The sequence below is a fragment of the Clinocottus analis genome, unplaced genomic scaffold, assembly GCF_023055335.1.
Source record: "Clinocottus analis isolate CAN_PGR_092001 unplaced genomic scaffold, fCliAna1.0.p SCAF_9, whole genome shotgun sequence".
Classification (NCBI taxonomy): domain Eukaryota; kingdom Metazoa; phylum Chordata; class Actinopteri; order Perciformes; family Cottidae; genus Clinocottus; species Clinocottus analis.
The window spans coordinates 17,849,315-17,873,896 of NW_027176251.1; the positions used below are offsets into that span (position 1 = coordinate 17,849,315).

Sequence of the window (24,582 nt, forward strand, 5' to 3'; positions counted from 1 at the left end):
TTTTATTACAGATTCAAGATTATGATTTGGTAATATTATAAAGTTTGAACCTTTTCTCAATTAAAAAAAAACAGTACAAACAATGTTCAACATCAAAGTGAGATAATATTTGATTCTAAAAATCTGACATTTACCACTCTGAAAAACATATTCATGGTTGTTGCTAAGTGAAACATATGAAGTGTAACTTTATATGTTATTATCATGTTATTTCATATAATGTCCAAAATAATTTTGTTTTTAACTTGGTATATCAAATTGGACAAATCATTGCTAAATATATGTCTTCGTGCTTTTTGGGCTGTACAAGCCACCGTACCGTAACACCGTCAATAAAGGTGCATTACATTTCAAGCTGCGGCTCACCAAGGTGCTACGGATGACTGCTCACTTGAACGCTGTAAAGAAAAGTGTGTTACGCGTAAACTGTTAAAGTAGTTTGCTTTGAATGATAACGTATTATTCAACCAGAGAGACTATTCAGAAAGAACTAAAGTAACGCTGAGTGACTGCTACAGTAAATATGATCTTTTCCTCCCATGAAAGTTAGCTAACGTAATGCGACAGTGAACCGTTGAGGAAGCGGATCAGAACAGTTAGCTTCATCAGACACCATTGTCTTTGTTCAAAAGGTGCACTTCCACCGATAAGCGAGTGCGTGCCTTTTGAATTTTGTATTCTATCGTATCTGAGAAGATGTAGCATATTAATGAACTACTGAAAACATCACATTTCACTAACTATTTTTCTGATAAAGAAAAAGGTTTATCCATTTTAGCTAATTTACCTTGCTCATCATTAACCATGCATGTCTTTGTGAAACTCATTCGTCAAATGCTATTTAACAATGTATCTGTTTCTCCGGAGGATGTCTTTATCCCGGATTCAAAGTTTGAGACAGGTAGCTGTACTGGAGGACTGTTCAGACCAACTGGACGTACTGGAACTTACCCTGGCAGTGCAGATTGACAAGAAGCGAGGCCCTGCCGCGGAACAGGTGACTTCACTATGTTGGTCCACTGTTTGTGTTCACAACATCTGTCAAACACCTGCCAGGTTTTTTGTTTAGACCATGATTAATGTGGATGTTTTTCAGGCTTGGTTATTCTCCACTTTGTGATCTTACTGGTTAAATGTAATGACTAAAACAGCTGTGTGTGTGTGTGTGTGTGTGTGTGTGTGTGTGTGTGTGTGTGTGTGTGTGTGTGTGTGTGTGTGTGTTTGTTTGTTTAGGAGAAAGCCAGATTGATGAAGTTGAGGAGTGACTGGTGGGTACAGACAAACAGCCAGAAAACATCATGTTGCTAATCTTTGTATTCTTTTTCTGACTCACTTTCTGTCTGTGTGTGTCTCTCTCGGCAGTCAGTGGGCCTCACAGCAGGTGTTCAAGCTGTATTCGGATCTGGAGGAAACGCAGAGCATCAGTTCTCTGCTGCAGATGTTGGAGGAAGTGGAGCAGAGGAAGAATGCTGAGAACATAAGAAGGTTGGGTGCATCTGTTTGGAAGCCATGGTATTACTCATCTTAATCTTTAGTACGAGTGTTTGTAGACATGGCGTGGTGGAATTTCTGAGAGGAATTAGTGTTGTGAAAGAAAGGGTGGAAAGTAATATAAGCGTCTCTCTAACCCAGAGAGGCAAAGACGAAGCTGGAGCAAAGAAATCAAACTCTACAGATTCAGAAAACGGAGCTCTTTCAAAAAAAAGAGACACTGGAGGTAAGATTACATTCAAAAACCATAACGGTCTTTGTGAATTGCTCTTAGAGGTTAGAGAATCTGTTCATTTGATTAAAATAAAACTAGTAAATACCAATTGTGTCTAATTGTGTGTAAATGTGTCTAATACCTACATTACTACTGAACCCAGAACATGTCTGTTCTGGCCAAAGACCTGAATTTTCAACTGAACGCTCAGTCAACAAGGATGGCCAACGAGGAGAAAGGCAGGGTTCTGCAGGTGCTGAGGGACACCAGTCAGGTTGAGAGGCAGCTGGAGGAGCAGCGGGAGGTGGGTCGAACAGACTTGGTTAGTCCCACCCAATTAGTAGCCAAGCCCCTAAGACAGAGATCTTTTCAAATTGATCCTCCATCAGAGTGCAGACATGACCTCCACCGTGCTCTCTCTGCCCTTTTGGCCCAACAGCGGGAAACACATACTTCTCTCAGCATGTTGAACTGTCTCCCTACATTTCTTCAAAATTTACACAGACTCAAGAGTTAAATGTTGTTCAAATCATGTCCTTGCCTTCTCTCTCAGCTGCTGCAGATCCAACTGATGGAGGAGAAGAAGGTTCATGAAAGGTCCGTGAAATTCCTTCAAAGTCATCACGAGGTTGGTACTGCAATTAACCCTATTAACAACAGACTAATGTTATTAATATTTGTGTCTCATTGCTGCTTTTGGAGGCTCATTAGCTGATCTGCGGTTCAAGGTTTAAACACCTTAATGGAAAAACTGTGTTCTCAGAAGCTGTGGTTTATATTGCACCTGTCTGTATACTCCATGCTGAGAACACAACATTTGCATCTAAATGCAAATGTTGTGTTCTCGGCATGCGTTTTACGCAATTGCTGTGTCCTTTAGAAAATCCCCTCAATGTAACTAGAAGTCACTGCACCTGAGACTGATCTTAACCTGTTGCACACCAGGGCCTGCATGTCAAACTGCTAAAAATGTGAAAGTTTGGCCTTGAGTCAAAAATAAAAGTAAAAGTACTTCCTTTTTACCCATATTTGTAAACTTAAAAGGTATCCTATCTTCCAACAAACTGAAGAGGTCAATTCATAGCAATGACCTCATAGATATTTATTACTGACAGTAATTAATGCACCAGCACAAATCTAGTACCGTTAATTTGTCTCAAAGCAATCAGTTTAATGAAGGACGGACTCCGTGTTGAACACCTTTCTTCATAATAACGCCAGAAATGAACCACAAACTGGCATTTAAGGGGTTCACATTTTGAAAATAAATGGTTGGTTGATAGATTTCACTTAGGGAACATGAAAAATAATATTAATACAAAAAAAGAGAAAACTTTGGAACCGATGCACGAGAGGTCAAGTTGATTGATTGTGTTTTGCACCAGCACCTGAGCTATTGCATGTGGTGTCGTCATTAAAACTTTCAGGAGTTGAAGCAGCAGCTGCTGCAGTGGCAGCAGCGCACAGAGCAGATGCTGCAAGAGAAGGAGCAACAGCTCAACAGTGTGTGCTGCAGGAGAACAGTGACTTTGGACAAGCTGTCAGAGATGAAGAGAAAGGTGAGCGTCTCCCTAGGTTTGATTGTGATGCACCACCTTTATTATTAGTTGAACATTAATGAGTTGCTGAGTTGTGTTCAGTTTAGGGAGATGGAGCAGGTGGTGATTGAGGAGCGGGAGGAGCAGAAGAGGCTGCGTCGACAGCAAGTTGAGTCCATAGCTGCCACCAAGGTAACAACACCCTATCAGAAGTTGCTGGCATGCCCTATCAGATTAGTTGCTTTTGTTATGTAATGTACTGCAATATCCCGATGATTAGGGTCCCTAATTCTGACCCTGGTCTGTGTGACCTTTTGACTTGGCAGCTGCAGGCTTGGTGGAAAGGCAACATGGTCCGCCGGGGCCTCGGCAGTTTTAAAAAAGCAGATGGCAAGAAAGGCAAGAAGAAAAAGAAGGAAGGAAAGAAGACGAAGGGAGGAAAGAAGAAATAAAAGGCAGTAAAGAAGAATATGAACTGAGTTTCCTCCAACAATCCTTTGAGACATAATACAATTAATTTATTGTATGAAACATGTTTTTGGGCAATTCAAACAAGATAATAAAAAAATAAAATAAAAACGTATCTTATAAAATATTTCAGGAAAACAAAAGTAGTAAATGGCGTCCAATTGTATATAACCATTTCAGCAGACACAATATAAGCACCTTGATTCAAAGTCCTCTTATTCCAAATTTGATGTACTATTTTTGTACTATATTTTATGAATGCAAGGAATCAAAATGACTTCTGGCGAACAACAACAAAAAAAAAAAAAACATATCTTATAAAATATTTCAGGAAAACAAGATAAGTAGTAAATGGCGTCCAATTGTATATAACCATTTCAGCAGACACAATATAAGCACCTTGATTCAAAGTCCTCTTATTAAATATTTGATGTACTATTTTTGTACTATATTTATGAATACAAGAAATTAAAATGACTTCTAGCAAACAATACTACTAAGTAGTCTACTGTTAATGACCATGGGCCATACATTTAAACACATGTTAATTCCTGTATCATACCATGATAAGGATTTCCATCAGATTCACAATACTTGAATACCGTCAGACAATTTCATAAGTCACAAGCAGATCAAAAAAAATCCACATAACACTCTCTCTTAACATATGACAGCAGTCAGCTTATCATGGAGATCATAGAGAAAAAGTCACATCCATGTAAGAATGAATGTGCTCAGAATTCTCACAGCTTTATGTGCACACAACTGAGGAGCAGAAGACCTGGCGTTGCAAAACAGGAAGTCACTGGAGGGAATGTTATTTTTTGCTTGTGTGTGCTGAAGCTCTCACAACACTCGGAGAGCTGTGATGGAAAACGGTTGTTTTCAAACTCACAACTGTCATGGTCCAGTTTTGAGTTCAAGGCCGGAGGAAAAGAAAAAATGGTGTACTTGGTGTCAGTCACAGTGTGAAAACTACAGCTTAAACGATTACTCATTCGTTATACACAAACAATGTGAATAAATTGGTGGGTTTTTCTTTTTTAGAATATACATGATTTTTGTAAATAATATTCAGCAGAATATTGTTAGGTTTTGTGTGATTGATTGCATTTCTTTTTTTTTTTTTTACTATTCCGACACTTTTTTAATCAGTTAACAAGAAACCATCTACACATTATTAATAAATACGAATTTAAATGATTGTCAGATGTGGCCCAAAAAACGTTATACCACAGGAGTAGCAAAGCCAAATATATTTTGGATAGCCAGTGGTTTCCACACCCATAACAATAACATAACTGAGTCAAAGCAGAGCAGAGAACAAAAAAATAAGTTATCTGGAGACGGAAAACTCAATCAGAGTTTGAGTTATGACTACCAAATGTGACAGTGTTGCTGGAGTGTGTGTGTGTGTGTGCGCGTCCTCTTCGTGGGGCCAGAGCTTCACACTTGCAGCGCCTCTGTCTCAGTCGAGTGGGTCTGCTCAGCCTGCATGTAGTTATTGTCTCCAATGATAACACAGTTGAGATGGGAGTTGTGAATGTTGACTCTTGGACACTCGGCTGGTGGAAGGGGAGGACAGAGAGGAGGAGGAGCTGCAGTAGTAGAAGTATTTGCTGCACCTTGCTGTCCACAGCTGCAGCTGTACCTTCCTTGAGTTTGGAAACATGAACAAATTTATTGGTTTTCCGTCTCATGAGTGCAGTCGGGTTGCTGTGATTTGTAAGAATGTGCAAATAAGACAAATAACATTGTATAAATATAAGCTCAAAGTGAGTTTGATTCCAAGATAATTAAATAATAATAACAAGACTATTAAAAGAGGTTTGGCCAACCTTGCAATTGGAGCTCTGATTCGCGCATTAGAGGCTGACTCTCGGCCACAGCAGATGGGTAGGAGTCGTTCCCGATGACGCAGTCGATCAAGGTGGAGTTGCTGATGTTTAAAATCAAAATGGTTGACGCCGGATTCTGGAGGGCCACTGTTTTTACGAGTGGGAGGCGAAGAGAAAGGGAGGAAAGGGAAGAGAACGTGAGAACAGGAAGTTGTTATTCCAGAGTGATGTAACAGCAGAAACGCGTCACCACCAAAGTTCAACATGGTTCCTGAATAACATTGAAAAAGCTTGCTTTGCATGAGAGTCAAAGCAAGTAAATTGTTTGGGTTTATTTAAGTAGTGTCTGAATAACTTGACAGCAAAAGGACCTGCATGTTTCAGGAATTCCAAGGTCTATTTGTCACATGCTATGTGGCATGCACCTAAAGCTGTGCTAAAAGGTTAGTGTAAAAAAATAAGAATAAGTCAAAAGTATTTTAACTTCAATCGTGAGAAAAATAATAATACCAACAAAAGATTAAACAAATAGATGTAATGAATGTAAAAAAAACAACCTAAATAAATAAAAAAAACCATGAAGAGGTTACCTTGTGTAGTTTTATTATCTGTAGTTTGATGAGAACATGTGACCTTCTCACACAGCAGAGCATCTATGGGGCAGCAGAACAGCTGGCAGGCTCTGATACAGGTCTTCTGCGCCACCCTCTGCGCCACCTGGATAACGCGCTGCATGTTGGATGATTTGCAACTCGTCATCTAGATTCTTCTAGATCAGAGAGAAGAAGTGAGAGAAATCCCCCACTTAGCTCCACGCAAACAATAGCTCCCACCGCTGGCCCACCTGCTATGTTTTTCTAGCCTCTTGCCTCTGAAACTCAGGCTGCTGGGCAATGTTTTTATTTTCTTCTCCGGACTGCAACCAAACAATATACGCAAATGGTAGACGGTCCACTGCTGGAGTCAAACTTATGTTTTTTTAAATCAGAAAACAAAGTTATTTTAGAAAAAAATTAAACGTGTCTCCACTTTTGTTGCGCGCTGCCTTCTTCCGCGATTAGTTCATTCCACCTGCTCGCTGTACGTATTTTGGGGACTATACGAGAGCGAGGAATAAAAAAGTCGCCGCGAGTCGCATCACGTTCTAGGAAGTTGTCTATTATACATCTAATAATACATTAAGATGTTCAAATGACATCTCTTTGAAAATGAAACTTCTTTTCCACTAGAAATGCAGATGTCATATACTGCGGGTAACAAAGGGGGGAACATAAACATGGTCATTTCGGTAGAAAATAAATAATAAAATCTCACCTTGAACGGCTTTCTTTCACTTTTGTAAAATTGTTGTCCTTAATTCTTGTCGCCCACTATTCGTGTTGTAGACCAGTTACAGTATAATCTTTTCGGCGACTAACAACAACTGATATTAAAAAAATCTTCGGAAAAGCCCGCACGCATGCGCACTTTACTTTGGGGTTTCCGTAGTGCTCGATGCAGGGTCAAGTACTGACAGCGTGTGTGGATTGAGAAATCCGAGTGGCACGCAAAGTGTCGTGAGCTATTTCTTTTAGACACTTTACACTTTAAAATATACACTTTATTAAGTTATGCGCGAGAAACAATAGTTTTTGTGCCGCTACAATTTGTTAGGAACTGACAAAATAGCAATACTTGGGTCCTCCCAATAGTTTCTCGCGCTGTGCTGCTGGTGCCTTCAATGTCCCTTGTATAGGTCACAAACGTTAACTACAAGTCGAGCAACGTTGAGGAAGTTGGGAACGCAGCAGAACAAGATTGATACTGTAGTATATGACATAAGATGGCAGATTCCGGTTTTGCCCCAAAACATCAAGCAGGGCGAGTTTGTAATTCAACTGTCCACAAAGCCCACTTTAGAATAATAATGACATCTTTAAAAAGCCAAATACTTTTTAGGAAATATGACATGGTAAAAATTAAGCAACTGTTAACAATATGGTGGGGAATAAAATGACTTAACTATCTTCGTCAAATACAAAAAGCCAAAGATGAAAATGTGCCTTTCAAATGAAGCATATAATGAAATCAACTTACAATATGCTATGTATTGGAACGAAAAGAAATCTGAGATCAATAAAGAAAACCGGAAAATAGAAACAATAAATGAGCACATAAATGAGGAATTGTATTATGTAACAACCTTTGTTGCATGTCATCCTCCCACTCTTGCAAAATCTTTTGGGCTGTTCAATCAAAAGTGGCCAAGTGTTAGAATTATAGTATTCATGCAGTTTCTAAAAGTTACATCATCAGCATGACATTTTGTAATTTTATGAGTTTATATTATTGTTAAACAGAAATTGTATCCATGAAATATGTTGACGACATTTTATATTACCTCTTATATCCACTGCTGTAACCAAGAAGGAATGTAACCCTTTTAATAAATCTTATATGATTGGATTAACAATTAAATTCTACACCAGAAGTGTGCAAACAAAAATGCTGTTGAGGAAGCAGTTACAGGAATAAGTTGTGAATTTAGCAGATCTGAACGTGGGTGCCAACACAACAATGTTGTAAAGATAAGACAAAATGTAGGTTTATCTGTTATCAGAGAAGCCTAAGTATAGCGGAAAACAACATACATACAATTGTGAAATACATAATTTAAAGCACAAGTAAAAGCTGTATACTTCTCCTTTAACATTCAATCATTTGGCATTTTACTAATCTGATCGAACTTTTTTTTCATTGATGTATTTGATGTTTAGTTATGAATTTGACTGGTTTGATCACGAGTAACTTTACTACAGTTTCTGGTGCGATTTATATATTTTCCCACTGCACCTGAAAGCATCGCAAATACACTACGAGAATAACCAGCAGGCGCAGTCACGAGAGGAGCTCAGAGCAGGCACAGCTTCCTGGATGGAAACAAAACGCAGGAGCAGGCACACACACACGCAAAACAGATAGGAGCGAGCAAGGAGCTTAAACATGTTTTTAGTTTTTCATTAAGCCCGGTGTGTCTGTGTGTGTGTGTGTGTGTGTGTGTGTGTGTGTGTGTGTGTGTGTGTGTGTGTGTGTGTGTGTGTGTGTGTGTGTGTGTGTGTGTGTGTGTGTGTGGAGAGAGAGAGAGAGAGAGAGAGAGAGAGAGAGAGAGAGAGAGAGAGAGAAAAAAAATCGGTAACCGGGCGGCAGAATTCGGCGGTGACAGGAGAAGGTTAGCAGCAAACTGTGTTACCACATGTGGCCGTGCCACAGTAAGAGCACTGCGGCTGTGGATCTGGACTCGGGCAGCTCCTACAGCTAGCGATCCTAAAGCGAAGGTAGGTCTCCTCCTCTTCCTCCTTCTCCTCTGCTCATACTGGCTTACTTTGTCTGCATCACAGTCTAAAACCGAAAACGCTTACACCTGAGGAAATATTACACCGCGAATGCGTCAGAATTTTGACCCGTGCGAGAATGCAACTTTGAGAGGGAGATGCAGATGTGTCCGATGTGGTCGGTTGGATTTTACTGTGACATATGTGGCACGGTTACTTTTGTCATAAACAACACTAACCTCAGAGTACACAATATGCACGGGAAGCAAATATATTCCGCCACACACTCCCTACCCGAGGCACGCAGTCCCGACTCTCTCTCTCTCTCTCTCTCTCTCTCTCTCTCTCTCTCTCTCTCTCTCTCTCTCTCTCTCTCTCTCTCTCTCTCTCTCTCTCTCTCTCTTTCTTAAACACAGTGGCGGCCTGTGTGAGAAGCAGCAGCATCTTTTCACTGGGGGTTCATCCTCTCGGTGTCAACAATGATGCCCCACCACCATTGGTGGGGAATCAAAATGCAATCTAGACCTTGATCCGGTGTTAATCACGGAGCGTTTCCGATGGGTTTGTTGAAAGGCCGATACTAATCCGGAATCCGATTCGTCTGTTTTTTCCAAGGTATAAACAACACTTCCACCAAACTCAGTTATTGACAAATGGACACCCAAATCCCTCTAAACTTTGAAGTCACACTGTTGATAAACACAAACTGGTTTCCACGCAGCTGCATAGAGACCTGTCGTCTCCATGGTACCCAAGTACAAGCTGACAGTGGGAGGACTGTAGCTGGCTCAGCTCGTCTACCTTGAAGCAGCGCAGGACTATTCGCCGTGACTGAGCAGAAATACCCGCGTGCGCCGCCCGCTTCACGCAAACTCCACATATCAGCCACCCGCCGATCGGTATGCACAAGATAGGAGCACTCACTGAGAAATGTGGGACACTGGTGGTGGCGGTTGTATTGATTGAGCTGTCCCAACGTTTTTCTGCCAACTTCACCAGCCTTGATGAAATAGAGAGCTCTGCGTGTTGGATAATGTGTGATTTCAACAGCCGCTCAGGCTGTTGTTTTTTAACACCACCGTTTCCTGTGTGACCCCTTTTCCGTTTCAACTACTGTTATCTACGGGATTAAATCACAAATCCCAGATTATTGGATGATTATTTCTCACGATTTTTGGTGGTATGGTTCTCTTTAACACCAGATTATGCCTTTATTACCCACCAACCTCTGTCCTTATCATAATGTCTGATGGACGAGAGTAACGTATCATACAAGTGAATGCTTGTGCCTGTTTAATCACTGACAAATGGAAACAACAGAATTAAACTTGTCTGTTGATCTTTAAAAAGAAAAAGAAAGACAAAGATTTTTTTTCAAGCTTGCTGGTCTTAACATTTTGGAATTTAGCCAATTGGCATTATTTACTGTAAGATAATGTTGGTTTAAGCAACAAGTACCTGCAGACCTTTGCCACACCAATCTTGTTGATAAAATGCAGATCTAGAATGGCAGCAAATGACAGTCGCTATGCAGCCTTTTTATAAGTTTGAAAGAACATTCTGTATTCATTTAAACATCTTGCATGCACATGATTAGTGCATAATGTCTTAGGGACAAAAGGCGGGAGTCACCTATACATCTACGCTTAATGGTGTAATCGAAAAGATTGAGTGTATTTAGCATGTTTCTATAAACGATTGGCAATCAATTCTTCCTGTCAGGATGAATGAGAAGCCAGTCAATGTCACTGTAACAGTAAACATAGACCTTGGACTTAGGCTGTAAAAATGACACGATGAGTAATCAATAAGACTGCAGTAATTACACATAATTATGTTTTGCCTCGTGCTTTTAACAGTGACTAATTTGTTTCTCAGGTAACAAGACGGTGACAACGCAAAGCCTCATAGAAAAGTGAGGTCATCGCGGGTAGCGCAAGAGTTACAAAGAAGAGATAACAGGTTCACTGTTGCGTGAACTGTGTGGCAAAGAGGAAGAAGAGGGTATACACTGAAGAGACAAATAGATCAGTGCTGTTTTTTTGTTTATTCGCTTTCAGGAACATGGCTGCTCACCGACAGCATCAGAAGGGCTAAGATCAGACCCCCCATCCTATTTGCTTAGCCCTACCATGACCAGCAGGAACCGGGGTTCAACACTCGGGACCCCCGAGGCCAGCGCCAAGACCCCCCAACCGGGGCCCAAGGCCTACTGCAAGCTGTGCCTGAGCGAGCAGCTGTCCGCAGCCACCAGGGAGCTGCAGGGCTGCGACTGTGTCTTCTGCACAGCGGTAAGAAAAGGCAAACACAGTCGGTACTTTTGTTCCTAGAGACGGAGCAGGGATGCCTCAAGGCTGTATTTTGATCAAATACGTGTTGTTCCTTTACCCATCATATCATTCGTGCTTCTTACTTTTGGGATTTCACACAAAAAGTGATTCTACACCAGGCATCGCTTTGGGCAATTTTTTTTCTTCCAGTGCTGCTTCCTGTTTTAATAACCTTGAAATAGATCATGTAATGCCATGCTGGCACGTTGCAGCTTTAGAGAAATAAAGGGGTTTCAACACAGGGCTTGGTTTTCTCTCATATTCACTTTTTTTTGGTCGTGTCCTTAGAAAATCTTGTGATTTATTAAAGCTGTTGGCAACTCACTGGATCTCACAAACATTTTTTTCAGTCTTGTGTTATAGTTAGAATACAGATCTGTGTCGATACTAAGACAAATCCAGATGTCTGCTGCCACACTGTTCCAGTCTTATACGTGCCTGCCTGACATATCAAAACTGAGATGTTGGTGTTATGCTCTGATGCAGAGAGAGTTTGCTATACAGTGGCAAGTAATTTTTGTCTGCGGTAGCAAAGAAACACACACACGCACCCACACACACACACACAGTGTCACTGGAGACGAGGGAGGAAAATGGATACTGTAAACCTCGCTTATCAGTTGAACTTTATTTTATCCACCTGAATACAGACTATTGCTTGTGTTTTTGTGTTGTTAAATACTATTCCAGCTCAGTACTTGGATGAACTGTACACAGCACCGTAATGGGAAAACATGAGGCCCCCCCGCAAAATCTCTGATGATCTCTGATGAAAATGATACTGTTCATCAGAGCTGAGTGTTTGTTCTGCAAGAGTCTTTTAACATTAAACGTTTTGTTGTTTGCTAAACTTCTCGCCACAAAGACCGGTCAGCATCGGTGGCAGTGAAAGGAAATTAATACATCCACACAGAAATAATCGATCTATTTTTCTCTGTGACTTCTTTTTAAACATTTTTTATTTGTTGATAGTTGAGCGAGGGCGGGGCTCTATGAATCACGAGTAGCCATCTGCAGGGAAGAGGCTTGACAGCGACATGACAGGATTTGATGCACATTTTAGTTAAAGAAATATTTAAACATTTATTTTTATTTCAGTAGTCCAATATCACCTCAAACCCTTGCGAGGCCCCCTGCGAGGCCCCCTCCGCGGTGCGTGGGCTGCGGGAATAATCTCTACGGGGTGATTGTACATCACACTTTATGAGAAAAGCACATGACATGCACAAGTTTGCACGTACAAATGGGTCTTAATAACACACCTACATTTATGTTTGTTTGACATGTTTGTATAAAAGCTCAATATACCTCTGCTTTCTTTGCATTTTAGATTTCACCACCACTTTATGCTCCCCTCTTGGTGTGCAGTATGGGGACGCTGGCGAATTTAATGCCACTCCGCCAGACGCAGTTTTTGTTTTGATTTTTCTGCCATTTCCACAGTGTACATACTTTAGTTCTTGTTGTTCAGTTTTAGTCCCCGTAAACAGCCATTATTTTCTGTTTGCTACGGACATCTAGCTTTCTAGCAAGCTGTCTCCCGCTAGCCGGCGGCTGCTGACAAGCTAGCCGGCGGCTGCTGACAAGCTAGCCGGCGGCTGCTGACAAGCTAGCCGGCGGCTGCAGACAAGCTAGCCGGCGGCTGCTGACAAGCTAGCCGGCGGCTGCTGACAAGCTAGCCGGCGGCTGCTGACAAGCTAGCCGGCTCCCCCCCGGGACACTCCTGTCTGGACAGCCTCCCAACTGTCCTGGTCTCGTTAGCCGGTGGCTACTGATGACCCGGCCTCAACTATCACTTCTGTTGAATGTGAATAGATTCCAGATTACATTAGTCTCAGGAGGAAGAGGCTGGACGTCACAATAAAGTTGAATACAGGTATTTATTCTACAAAGATACTGCAAAGCAAACTAATACGTGTACACGAGTCAATTTCTCAACTACTGGGTGTAGAAGAGAATAGAGACTACTTCTCGAGGAGAAGTTACAATATTTGTATGTCTTTAAGAGAATTGTGATTGGTCAAGACTACACGTCGGAGTGGCGCATGGCCTACGCTTGCTAGCCCGTTGATTGGAGCACTGAGTAGTCCTACCCACATGGCTCCCGTCCCGATCTCCTCCTTATCAGTATGTGTGTGTGTGTGTGCAAGGGAGGTCAGTACTCGAGATGTGTGTCTTCAGTGTTGCAAACTAAAGCTAGCTTCAGGGCCAAAAGACAAAGGCGTCAGTGAAAAAGCAAGGGATTGCACCGAAAACCCCTGGGAAAGCAAGTAATCTATCAGGTGTTGATAAGCATGTGGTGAGCTAACGAGAGCATTCTGTTCCTCTTATCTGGAGCTAACGAAGGAAACTGAGACTTTCAGTTGAACTGTCCTTTTGGCCTTAAATGACCTAAGAGGTATTTTGTACTTCTGCGTGGTACTCATTTTGGTCTGTTTAAGGCCTCAATATATTCTTATAATCTTAACACTTCCCCAACTAGGGTGACCAGACGTCCGGATTTAGGCCGGACAGTCCGGATTTTCAATGCCCTGTCCGGCATCCGGCGCAGCATCAAGCCGGACTCGTATTTGTCCTCCTTTTTGGAGCTGCGCGACCGCGCCAGCGTTTCTGAGATTGGACTGTGAGACGCAGAGAAAAGGTTATGTTGTCATCTTCATAAATAGAACATCTTTGATGTGATGAGTCAAATCTTGGCCAATCAGCGTTAAGATGTCTACAGCAGCTGCTTCTCAATGTGCAATCTTCTCTGTACTTGATGAGAAAACTCACGACTGGAAGTTAACATTCTCTGAATACTACAGTTGTTGAGTCCCAAAATGTCATTTTAGGATGTATTCAGGCGAAAAGTTAGTTGTTTAAGCATCAAGTCTGTGGTTGGTTTTTCAGGAATCAGCCGACTTAAACGCTACGGAAAGTGCCGCATGGCATTGGAAAGCTTTGCATTTTAGCGTTCAGAATCCGTTGGAATTACGTCGATTCCAAATATTCAAGGAGTTACGGTCAAATAGTTTTGCATCCAGTTTATATGTTACTTTCTGTCGCCAGCGACATGTTCCGTATTAAAAGGGTTAATCAATGATATAAGGTTAGAACAATGGGGGATTTTATTATTATTTATGTATATGTAATATATATATATATATATATATATATATATATATATATATATATATATATACATATATATGTATATATATACGTAATAGATATATATATATATGTATATGTAATATATTATTTTATTAATATGTAATACCATATTAATAATAATATAATAATGATGATAACGTAATAACAAGAATTAATATTTAATTTTTTTCATGTATTTTATATATATATATACTTATATATTGATATAGATACAAATATAATTGCAAACAATTGCAAAAGTAAAAAGACACCGCTGTCAAAATAAAATAATAATCTTAAATTACGAATCTTAACCTTTTCCTTAGTCAAACTTTACTGTGTATAAATAATAAACTAATAAAGATTGCTCGTTAGATCCTCAAAGCCGAATTATATATCATGTTTAAAAATGTCCAATGCGATTATTCACAAAATACCGCATAGTGTCCTCCCCCACACCAACCACATCACCAAAACTGCTTTCTTTCACCTCAGAAACATTGCACGCCTCTAACCCTCCCTGCCCTCTGCCACCACCGAAATTCTCATCTACGCCCTCATAACATCTAGCCTCGACTACTACAACAGCATCCTCTACAGCTCACCCACCAAAATCCTCAATAAACTTCAATATGTCCAAAACTCTGCCACCTGACAGCTCACGCTACGATCATATCACCCCTGTCCTACACTACCTCCACTGGCTTCCGGTCAACTACAGTATAGACTTCAAACTACTACTCATCACTTACAAATCCCTAAACAACCTGGCCCCTCCCTACCTTGCTGACCTCCACCCGCCCCTCCACGGCCCAACCCGTTGTCTCAGGTCCGCCGGTTCAATCACTCTCAAAATCATCAGGACCAAGCGCTGGACCTGGGGCGACAGGGCCTTCTCAGCTGCTGCACCCTTCCTCTGCAACGCCCTCCCCATCCCCATCCGTCAGACCCTACCATCATTCAAGCAAGCCCTCAAACACACCTCATCCAACTCGCTTTCACCTGGTAAACCTCTGCACCTACCCTCCGCTATGCCCCACGCAGCCTCTTCAGTTTGCTTTCCTTTCTTTCTTTGTTACCTAAAATGTTCTGTTTGTTTGTTTTGTTTGCTTTGTCTTCCCATTTTTGTTCTGTTCCGTTTGTCATTGTCTCTTGTCCATAATGTAAAGTGTCTTTGTGAATCTTGAAAAGTGCTATATAAGTTGAAATTATTATTATTATTTGTCATGAAAAGGTGCCATAATTCTACCGTGTTTTCTCCCTCTCCAGTGTTTGGAGCAGTATGTTCAGCTGGCCATCATGGAGGGTGGGGGGGCACCCATCACCTGCCCAGATATGGCCTGCCAAAATACCGGAGTGCTACTGGACTCTGAGGTATGTCCTGCTTAGGCCCAAGAACAGTTAAACAAAACACACAAAAAAGTATTTAGAGGTCATAAAATACACAGAAACATGCCCTAAACAACAAAAACCTGTTTTATGCAAATGTATTTGGGGAAGATACATTTTATTTATTTCTAATTAAATTTGCTTACATGTTTTAGTCCAGAATGCTGCAAGCAAACTTCTCAAGAAATATAAACTTGGATTTTCCCCTTCATGTTTTTAAAATTGTGTGGGCTGGATTACTAAGATTAAGTGTTGTGAAAATGCAGTGGCCGAAGCCTTAATGACATTTCTGAGGGAATTCTTTTTCCAGTTTGAGGAGCAGAGAATGAGACAATGCAAGCAGTTAGACAGAAAGTGAAACTTAATGAGCTGTCACACATCGGAGATACCAACTAGTCATTAAACATGTCAGAGGAGAAGCTTAAACTACTGATTCACTAGCAAATGGGAATTCTGCTACTCTGTTCCTCATTTGTACTGTTTTTCTTGTTTTACTACAACTGAATGATATGATAGAATCATTTATGATAATTTAAAAAAAAAACTCTTTAACTAGAGCTCATTGATCTGATTATTAATGGTTTGATTGTTGAATTTGTATCCCCAAAATTAGCAGCAGCTGCTAAACATATAACCAGTAATACTGGGGGAAACTCTTCTTAATTTTAGTCTTTTTATCTGGCCAATTAGCATATGGTACTGTCAGATATTGTTGGTTTGAACAACTATTTGTGAAATTTTGCAACATCTGTCTTGCTGATAAGATGCAGATGCCAACATGCAGCTTTGACTATGACATAAGAATGGCAGTAGAATTGTTGTGTTGCAGCTTTTTTCCATTTAGGTAATGTTGCATCAACCTTTTTTTCCTCTCTCGATGGCTATTCTCTTACTACTGAAGTATTTTAAGAATAATGAAGAAAAAAAATTGAAGTCGCAAGGTGACCTGTTGATCCTGGATGATCTTCTCTGCAATCACACAAAACAGCCTAATTTTAATCTCAATCATGTACTTGCATACTTCCATTAGGGTTTGAAAAATATTCCTCATGCACACGATTTATTCAAAGTCTCAAGAGGGACTACAAAACGTCTCCTCTTTGTGCTGTGTGATTGCAGATAGCTAGTTTGGCCCCAGACAACCAGGTGGAGCTGTACCAACGTCTGAAGTTCGAGCGTGGTAGGTATTGTTGTATTAATTACAAAAAAGAACTAGAGAAGAAGATGGCTGCAAATAACCTTGGCTCGGCTTGGTCCAGCATAAAAACCATAGCAGACCTTGGGAAGCCAAAGAACAGCTGTATCACTCTGGATGGCTTCCATTCAGATTCTGAGTTGGCCAATGTCCTCAATTGTTTTTTTATTCGTTTTGATACCTTTGATTCTAGTAATGAAATTCAGGAATTGACTCACAAACTAGGAGACAATCAGCACTTTGACATAAACCAAGAGGATGTGGAAAAAGCTTTCCGTTCAATGAAAATTAATAAGAGTTGTGGACCAGACAACATCTGTGGTTGTTTACTTAAAATGTGTACAAAAGAACTAAGTCCTGTATTCCACAAAATGTTTAATAAAAATGTTCAGCTGGCCATCATGGAGGCACAGCATGTACGCACGGTCTGGAAGGATGCTGTAGTAGTCCCTATTCCCAAATCCAATTTCCCAAAAAGCCTAAATGATTATAGACCAGCTGCACTTACATCAATTTTAATGAAAACCTTTGAAAAACTGGTAAAGTTAGAAATTTTCAGGAAAACTGAGCAAGCAACTTGATCCGCTGCAGTTTGCTTATAGGCCACATAGAGTAGTAGAGGATGCCAAAGTCCCTTTGTTTAATTTAATTTTTTAACATCTGGAGGGAAATGAATCTTATATTAGACTTTTATTTGTTGATTTCTCCTCTGCTTTTAACACAATCCAACCTCATATTTTAACTAATAGGCTTTTAGAACAATTTAACTTCAGTCACAATCTTGTGGGTTGGATTCTTGACTTTTTAACTCATAGGACACAAAGAGTGAGGGTAAATAGAATTCTGTCAGACCAAGTGTGCTCCTCAACTGGCTCCCCACAAGGATGTGTGCTGTTGCCCCTTTTATTCATAGTTTACACAAATATGTGTCAGAGTAGATATGATAATAGGACCATTTTAAAGTATGCAGATGATTCTGTTATTGTCAGTCGACTCCAGGACAATGAGACCAGCCACGGTCCTGTCATTCACGACTTTGTGAAGTGGTGTGAGGAGTCATAGCTCTAGTTAAACATATCAAAAACCAAATTTATAATCATTGATTTTAGAAGACATGCCCACACACAAAGCCATATCCATTAAGGGTCAGACTGTGGAGTGTACAATCCTATAAATATCTTGGGACAACTATCGACTCCAAATTGAATTTTGAAGCAAACTGTGAAGCTGTGTGTAAGAAGGGGCACTAGCGTTTGTTTTGTTTAAGGAAACTGTCCTACTTCTACATTAAGAAAATGATGATGACCTTATTTTATCATGCTTTTATTGAATCAATTTTATCTTTTTCCCTGGCATCGTGGTTTGGAAACCTTTCTTTAAAGAGCAGAATTTCTCTGCATCAGATTGTGAAATGGTTCAGCAGGCTGATTGGTGAGACACAACTCAGTCCAGAGTCCCTGTACACCAGACAGCTCGAACGCATAGCCGGCTCCATTTTAAAAGATGATACCCACCCTTTGCATAGGGAGTTTCAGCTTCTCCCCTCCAGATGGAAAATGTTGTACCACGGTGCACTGATCTGGAGCTCTGGGTACTTTTATCATGTTTGTCTGGTGGTCTGTGTGTGTGGTAATGTATGTCAAGATGGATGCCTTGTTTTTCTACTGTTTTTCTACTGTTTTTCATTGGTACCCTGAGGTACCCTGAGGTACCAATGAAGTAACCAAACCAAACTAAAAGCATGCTGATGACCGGTGACAGCATTAGGCTATTTCAGATTCCACTTTGCTGGTTTTTCATTACCTTTCCATTATAGATATCTAGGTATCTCAGCACCACCGCAAAGCACCACCGCAGAGTGTTAACGTATGCTCCTTCGTCTCTTCTGGTCCAGTTTTACCCCGGAGGTTATTGACACTGTGGCTTTAATATCTTCAGTGAAACCAAACATTACCAGCAGCCAGGGAATTCAATAGCAAATTCTGCAAGAGGTCCATTATTTTCAATCTGAAGCAATGATTGTTTCAGTGCTTATTAATTGTATAACCTATATGTTGCTGTTTGTTCCATTTGTTGTGGAAATTATTGTGAATTGTGTATATCTCTGTCTTGCACTGGAGGCCTGGGTACAGGAAGGAGAAAAAAAAAACAGTTGAAATCGGTTTCTGTTGACATTTACAAATTGCAAACGGAGGTTTGCTATATTGTGTTTTTTCCAGTAGCACAATGTTGTTTCATCTGGCCATAAATCATGAGCCTCATAATTTTGGAAATATCAAGAAGGGCAAAGTACTGTACAGTAAAGTGTTTTGCAGCAGTACCCAGTACCCTTACCTTTGTGTAAGGATTCTCAATGAAGGTATGAGGGAATCAGACCAAAAAAAAAAGTTTTTTGTTATGGTTGCAAAACATGGCAGATTTATTACTTGGAAGCATTCCTTCAGTCCCCGTAAGCTGCTTAGGGAGTTGTTTGCCTTCATAGATAACCCATTAGAAATGGCCACAATGAATGTATTAGATGTTTTTGGCCATGAAAACCAGGGATTGCCAGAGTTAAATATCTTTTTTTGGTATTGGACATATTGCAATAGTGTAGTGTAATAGTGTAATGTCCCCCTCGGAAAAAATTGTAATAACTTTGGTAGGATTCTTTGACTTTTTGTCGAGAACTGATTTGGTTTTTCTGTTTTTAATTTATTTCAGTTGAGGGAGAACTTCTTCTTTTCGCGCTAATTATGTTTCTTCTAGATCAATAGTATGACTGTCTGTACTGAAAGTACTGATATTATTGCCAGCATGCCATTACTTTAGAGATTTAGAGTATAGCAAAACATGTGTTTGTTTGTTTTTTAGCATCGATATCTGCTTGATATCTGCTTCAGAAATGTACAACCGCATCCCGTTTTTGCTTTCTGCAGGAGTAAAGTTGGACCCCAGTAAAACCTGGTGCCCGGTGCTTGAATGCCAGGCAATGTGCACTGTGAAGCTGAGTACTGAGGGGCAGCCCAATGCCGTGCCATGCCTGACCTGTCACACCATCTTCTGCTCCCGGTGCAGAGGGCCCTGGCAGGACAGCCACACCTGCCCGGAGCGCCAGCCCATGATGGCGCCTTCGCCCTCTCGTGAAAGACGGTCAGTGAGCAAGCCGTATGGTCAGTTGGACTTTGAAAATTATACAATGCTAAAAGCAGTATAATTGTATTTCATCCTATTCAAATCCCATCCTCCCATCAAATATACTAAAAAAACATGACAGTTTTTGTGGTAGGATATTGAATTACTGAATTATAAAGTGATGTGTAGTTCCTCATCTCTCAGCAGAGGCCTTGAGCTGATTATACAATAAACAATAATCCAGTATGCTATTAGTATTTCTCAGCAGTGTCCTCTGTGTAGTCCCTGTTGTACAGCATGCCGCTGAGCTGTGTCTGCCATACTGACGAATGCCATTGGGGAATCACTGATTTATATTGGAACTCCATTGTCACTGTGCTAAAGGGAGGAGAGTGGGCACTGAGCCACACAGTTCACTCTACAGAAGAAGCCCGTGCACTGCAGTGAACTAGTGGTGTCTGCAGTGTGCAGGAAAGAGGGGAATGAAGGGAAATCAACTTTAAGATTAAATTTAAGAGCATGGTGTAAATTTGCCTCAACCTGCAGGTTTATTACCAGGTAATTGGTAATTACAAGGTATATTGTTTAGAACAATATAAAAAGTCAACAAAAAAATATATCATTTTCAAGATTTTCTCATTTTGCCTTTGAATTTAAGTAATTTTATAGCAGCTTGATAATCATATTGTTTTTTTTCTTAATCCATCAGCAGACTGTAGACTACATATAAAAAGGTTATTTATCATCACACACATCATTTTTGTTGCAAAAATGACATAATCTCCCACTGACTGACTTGATAGCATATCCATGATCCCTCTTTTCCCCTAAAATAAAAACCTGCTTTGCTCAATGTTTTTATTTTAAAAGGGAGGAAATGTATAATGTCAAAGAAGTCACTGGTATTGTCAAGAACCATGGAGTATCACCTGACCGCAGTTCCCTAGATATCTAAAAAGTTTTTTTTTTAGCATCTAAGAGCTGATTCTTTTGGTTTAACGGCCACCATATGTTCTGTTTTAATTCAATCATGTTTTCCAGCCTCAACAGGCAGCTGCACATCTGCACAAAATGGAAAACAGACAAAGTTAGCAATTAGCAGAGATGCGCCATCCTCAGGTGGTGGAAACCAAAGCAGCGCTAAAAGGATAGTTAATGTTATGTTTGTAATTCGTAATGGTTGAAATGACTGCTAATGTTGCTCTTTTTTCAACTGTGGCTCAGTAATAGAGCAGGTCTTCCTTCAATCAAAGGATCAGTGTTTTGGTCAGAATTAGCTTCGTGCCATTTGTTTAAATAATAGAATATAAACTACTCAGGTTGTTAAAACCCACAAACACAACTTTGGGATTTTTCAGCGTATTGTACGCACAAAATACTTCCCTCATGCCTTTGAATCTAAAAATAATAAAGTGAGCTGACACTTTACTCTGCTGAAACTCCACCATGCCCCAGTTTACTGCATGCCTGTGTGCACCAACAGCGACTCTGACATGCCCATCAAGCAGTGCCCTATGTGTGGTATCTACATCGAAAGGAACCAGGGCTGTGCACAGATGCTGTGCAAGAGCTGCAAACACACCTTCTGCTGGTACTGTCTACAGAATCTGGATGTAAGTCTCCCCTGTTGCATACACTGGATGAAAAGTATCTATATGACCTCGTCACATGCTTTTCACAGCTAAGCTCAAAATCTCTCAACTTCTGCTTCTATCATTAGTTTGTATTCAAATGTTCTTGATGATTGCTGGATGGCAGATTTCTCACCTTCTCGTATGTGTTTTTGTTATTGCAGGGGGATATCTTCCTGAGGCATTATGATAGGGGTCCATGCAGAAACAAGCTGGGACACTCCAGGGCATCGGTTATGTGGAACAGAACGCAGGTGAGGTCACTCATCAGACAGCAGACAGTATTCATTTTAGGCTTGTAATGATGCTGTCATTGTCTGAATGGATTAGCCTGTGTAGCCAATCCTCCGCTTGTGGTCAATTATTGCGTGCAGGGGTTTGATTTAGTAAAACTGTGCCATCACTCTACGATTGGACGTAAAGATTTTGGACTCCATTCAAGCTGCACTGTTTTGCTGTCAAATCAATGAGTCACTGTCTCTGCTGAGGACGTTGAAGGACAGTAAAGCTTCCACGCTGGCACTTTTTTGGCACTGACTTAATGGAATATGTAAACAAAAGTTAAAATATGGCAGAGCAACAGTGGAACACAGGATCTGTGTCATGAGAAAATAAGCTGATAGGGAAAACTAATTAGAATACATGTAGTTTATTTTGTGAAAAACAATTACATTATAAAATATCTATAACTTTGTGATTCTGTTTAGGCCTGCAGTGAAGGCTAAGAAAGCCCTGACGACCCACCACTGGTTTATTAGATTGAATATATTTTACAATCTGCTTGTCCTAAATTCCTTCTTAGCTGCCTGGATACACTGCTGTGGGAAAAGTGCATTTTCACTGTGTACAGCATTTGTATTACATGTGTTTCTATTTGAAATGATATGACCTATGAATTTGCTATCGCTTGTTTGCATTTACAAAAGTATGTGGAAACCCACACCACAGCTTAAATACGCTGAAATGGAGCTGGAACAGGCGGCATTCCAGTTCATCCCATAAGTGTTGAATTGGGTTTAGTTCAGTGCTTTGTGCAGGTCCACATCAGAAAACAATGTCTTTGTACACAAGGGCATTTTCATGTTGAAGGAGAAAAGGGCTCCATACTGTGGCCATAATACTAGAAATACACTATTGTTGAAGGAATCACTGTGTATTATGTAAGATTTCCTTAACTTGAAGTTTAGGAGGATAGTCTAAGGAGCATAGTCCGAATAATAAAACACATCCTTTGACCAAATGTACAAAAAAGCATGAGGACGGGGGTGTCAAATAAAAGAATGTAATTGTCAAATGAATAGTAATACCCTATAATGAGTCTAAGCAGCTCTACTTTAGTTTGAATGGTTAAAAAATGATTACAGACGCCTCCCAATAACATAAAACATTACAGTATTATATACTTAAGTGCCTGTTTTCTCAAAAACGATGAAATCGTGTTTTATTTGTTGTGTTTTTGTCCACATTTGAAATATAGTTGGCTCTATAGCTGCTTTTAAAGTTGGAGACTGTAATCACCCAAAATTACTCGATCCTTTGTTGACATAAATATTGATCAGCGCAGCTTAAGGATGTTGCTGTGTTGTCCTTCAGGTGGTGGGTATCCTGGTTGGGGTCAGTATCATCGTGCTGGTGACGTCTCCGCTCCTCTTGCTGGCCTCGCCATGCATCCTGTGTTGCGTCTGCAAGCCCTGCAGCGGGAAGAAGAAGACGAAGAAGATCAAGATGACAAAGAAGGACCAGCCAGACTCCTCCACGTCTTAGCAGCTCCCCTTCTCATCAGCCCAGCCCAAGCCAGGATCAACCCCGCTGATCTAGCTGATCTCTTCTCTAGATTGTTGTGCAATTGTTGTGCAATCTAGAGAAGCCCAAGGAAACCATGACTTGAGTTTTCATGACTCGACAGACTGGAAGCCACACCAGTGGCTTCCAGTCTATCAGAACTATCGTTGAGCTCAAGAAGGAGCTGCACCTCGCTCAATAAGGACCTGCACCGCACGAGCGCTGTTCAAAAATCCCTTTTGATTTACAAGAGTATTTACTTCATACAGTGGAAGTGAAAATATGAGGAGAATGAATGTAACTCACCCGGTTGTTTTAAGATGGACAGGACAGGGCTTCTGTTATCTCTATCTCTAAACACACACAGTTCAAAGTGCAATGCCACCCCCATGTGCCAAATGTCATGATGCCAAACCAGAAGTGTTAGGTGCTCAAGTGCCTCACTCTACAGTGCCTGGTGCCTGGTTGTATTTGTTTTGCCTTCCATTCTATCTTTATCTTATGCAAAAATGTTAGCATTACGAAAATGGATAGGGTTGTGGATCCCTTAAAACAATGCAAAACATTATTTGATAATAGGAGAAAGCAAACGGTGTCATGTTGCACACGTGCCACAGATATATGAAACATGATAGGGCTCCAATGGTGCGCAGAGAACTTTTCTTCTGCAATTGTTTGTTGTTTCCACCTGGCATACGTTCCAGACCAAAGGCTTCTAAAAGGTAGTGTACTTTTTTAAAGTGTGTTAATGTGTATTTATGTTTTAGGTGTGTATGGTATCCTGTTATCATTACATTTATGTTGATGTTTCTGCATCAGATATTTTATAAAAGCGCCATTGTAATTGAAATAAACACACTGTATTGAACGTGCATAAGAGAGTATAGTGTTTCACTCACCACGTAACTGGTGTTGTTAAAAGGTTTATTCAGAACTGTTAGGTTTCTTGAACTGGAGAGGGGTGAGAAGGAAAAAAGGGGATGAGGGTCGAGGGTGAGGGATGTAGGATGAGGGTCGAGGGGTGGTGGATGAGGGGTAAGTTATACCTTGAATAAAGACAATGACAGCAGCAGTTAGGCAGCACTTTGATGGCTCTTACTGATAGCACTTAGTAGTTTGACTTTATTTGAGAAATTGTTGTCTTGATTC

General features: G+C 40.5%; 3 protein-coding genes across 13 annotated transcripts; 2 read left to right on the forward strand and 1 right to left on the reverse strand.

Annotated features, from left to right (window-relative positions):
• The first annotated feature begins 319 nt into the window (after positions 1-319).
• On the forward strand, positions 320-5,239 carry iqcg (IQ motif containing G). 4 transcript variants are annotated; one of them, XM_068569256.1, is made up of 10 exons: positions 320-410; positions 868-997; positions 1,234-1,268; positions 1,363-1,485; positions 1,633-1,717; positions 1,869-2,009; positions 2,259-2,333; positions 3,133-3,264; positions 3,346-3,435; positions 3,570-5,236. In XM_068569256.1, exons 2-10 carry the CDS (start codon positions 869-871, stop codon positions 3,693-3,695), a joined length of 936 nt encoding a protein of 311 aa, XP_068425357.1. In that variant the 5' UTR covers positions 320-410; position 868; the 3' UTR covers positions 3,696-5,236. The 4 variants fall into 4 exon arrangements, with proteins under 4 accessions (XP_068425357.1, XP_068425358.1, XP_068425359.1 ...); XM_068569257.1 differs by having other exon boundaries at positions 372-517; positions 3,570-5,238; XM_068569258.1 differs by lacking the exon at positions 320-410 and adding an exon at positions 519-654 and having other exon boundaries at positions 3,570-5,238.
• On the reverse strand, positions 3,546-9,908 carry si:dkey-29h14.10 (uncharacterized). Of its 7 annotated transcripts, none has more exons than XM_068569266.1 (4): positions 9,785-9,908; positions 6,140-6,315; positions 5,550-5,696; positions 3,546-5,366 (listed from the first exon to the last, which is right to left on the reverse strand). In XM_068569266.1, exons 2-4 carry the CDS (start codon positions 6,306-6,308, stop codon positions 5,158-5,160), a joined length of 525 nt encoding a protein of 174 aa, XP_068425367.1. In that variant the 5' UTR covers positions 6,309-6,315; positions 9,785-9,908; the 3' UTR covers positions 3,546-5,157. The 7 variants fall into 7 exon arrangements, with proteins under 7 accessions (XP_068425367.1, XP_068425364.1, XP_068425370.1 ...); XM_068569263.1 differs by having other exon boundaries at positions 6,140-6,318; positions 9,785-9,888; XM_068569269.1 differs by lacking the exon at positions 9,785-9,908 and adding an exon at positions 9,386-9,537.
• Positions 8,401-24,310, forward strand: rnf144b (ring finger protein 144B). Of its 2 annotated transcripts, none has more exons than XM_068569262.1 (8): positions 8,401-8,863; positions 10,921-11,151; positions 15,592-15,696; positions 16,831-16,891; positions 19,825-20,038; positions 21,504-21,633; positions 21,816-21,905; positions 23,245-24,310. In XM_068569262.1, the coding sequence occupies exons 2-8, from the start codon at positions 10,993-10,995 to the stop codon at positions 23,413-23,415; spliced, it is 930 nt and encodes a 309-aa protein (XP_068425363.1). In that variant the 5' UTR covers positions 8,401-8,863; positions 10,921-10,992; the 3' UTR covers positions 23,416-24,310. The 2 variants fall into 2 exon arrangements, with proteins under 2 accessions (XP_068425363.1, XP_068425362.1); XM_068569261.1 differs by lacking the exon at positions 8,401-8,863 and adding an exon at positions 9,600-9,759.
• The last annotated feature ends 272 nt before the right edge of the window (positions 24,311-24,582 follow it).

Bases quoted from the DNA above. Each gene is read 5' to 3' on its own strand.
- iqcg (XM_068569256.1), top strand. From the start codon at position 869: ATGTCTTTATCCCGGATTCAAAGTTTGAGACAGGTAGCTGTACTGGAG. The intron at 1,718-1,868 runs GTAAGATTACAT...TACTGAACCCAG, and splicing joins AAAAAAAAGAGACACTGGAG to AACATGTCTGTTCTGGCCAA. The intron at 2,010-2,258 runs GTGGGTCGAACA...CTTCTCTCTCAG, and splicing joins AGCTGGAGGAGCAGCGGGAG to CTGCTGCAGATCCAACTGAT.
- si:dkey-29h14.10 (XM_068569266.1), bottom strand. From the start codon at position 6,308: ATGACGAGTTGCAAATCATCCAACATGCAGCGCGTTATCCAGGTGGCG. The intron at 5,697-6,139 runs GTAACCTCTTCA...TCGTAAAAACAG, and splicing joins AGATAATAAAACTACACAAG to TGGCCCTCCAGAATCCGGCG. The intron at 5,367-5,549 runs GTTGGCCAAACC...TCCAAACTCAAG, and splicing joins ATCAGAGCTCCAATTGCAAG to GAAGGTACAGCTGCAGCTGT.
- rnf144b (XM_068569262.1), top strand. From the start codon at position 10,993: ATGACCAGCAGGAACCGGGGTTCAACACTCGGGACCCCCGAGGCCAGC. The intron at 15,697-16,830 runs GTATGTCCTGCT...GTGTGATTGCAG, and splicing joins GAGTGCTACTGGACTCTGAG to ATAGCTAGTTTGGCCCCAGA. The intron at 20,039-21,503 runs GTCAGTGAGCAA...GTGCACCAACAG, and splicing joins TCGCCCTCTCGTGAAAGACG to CGACTCTGACATGCCCATCA.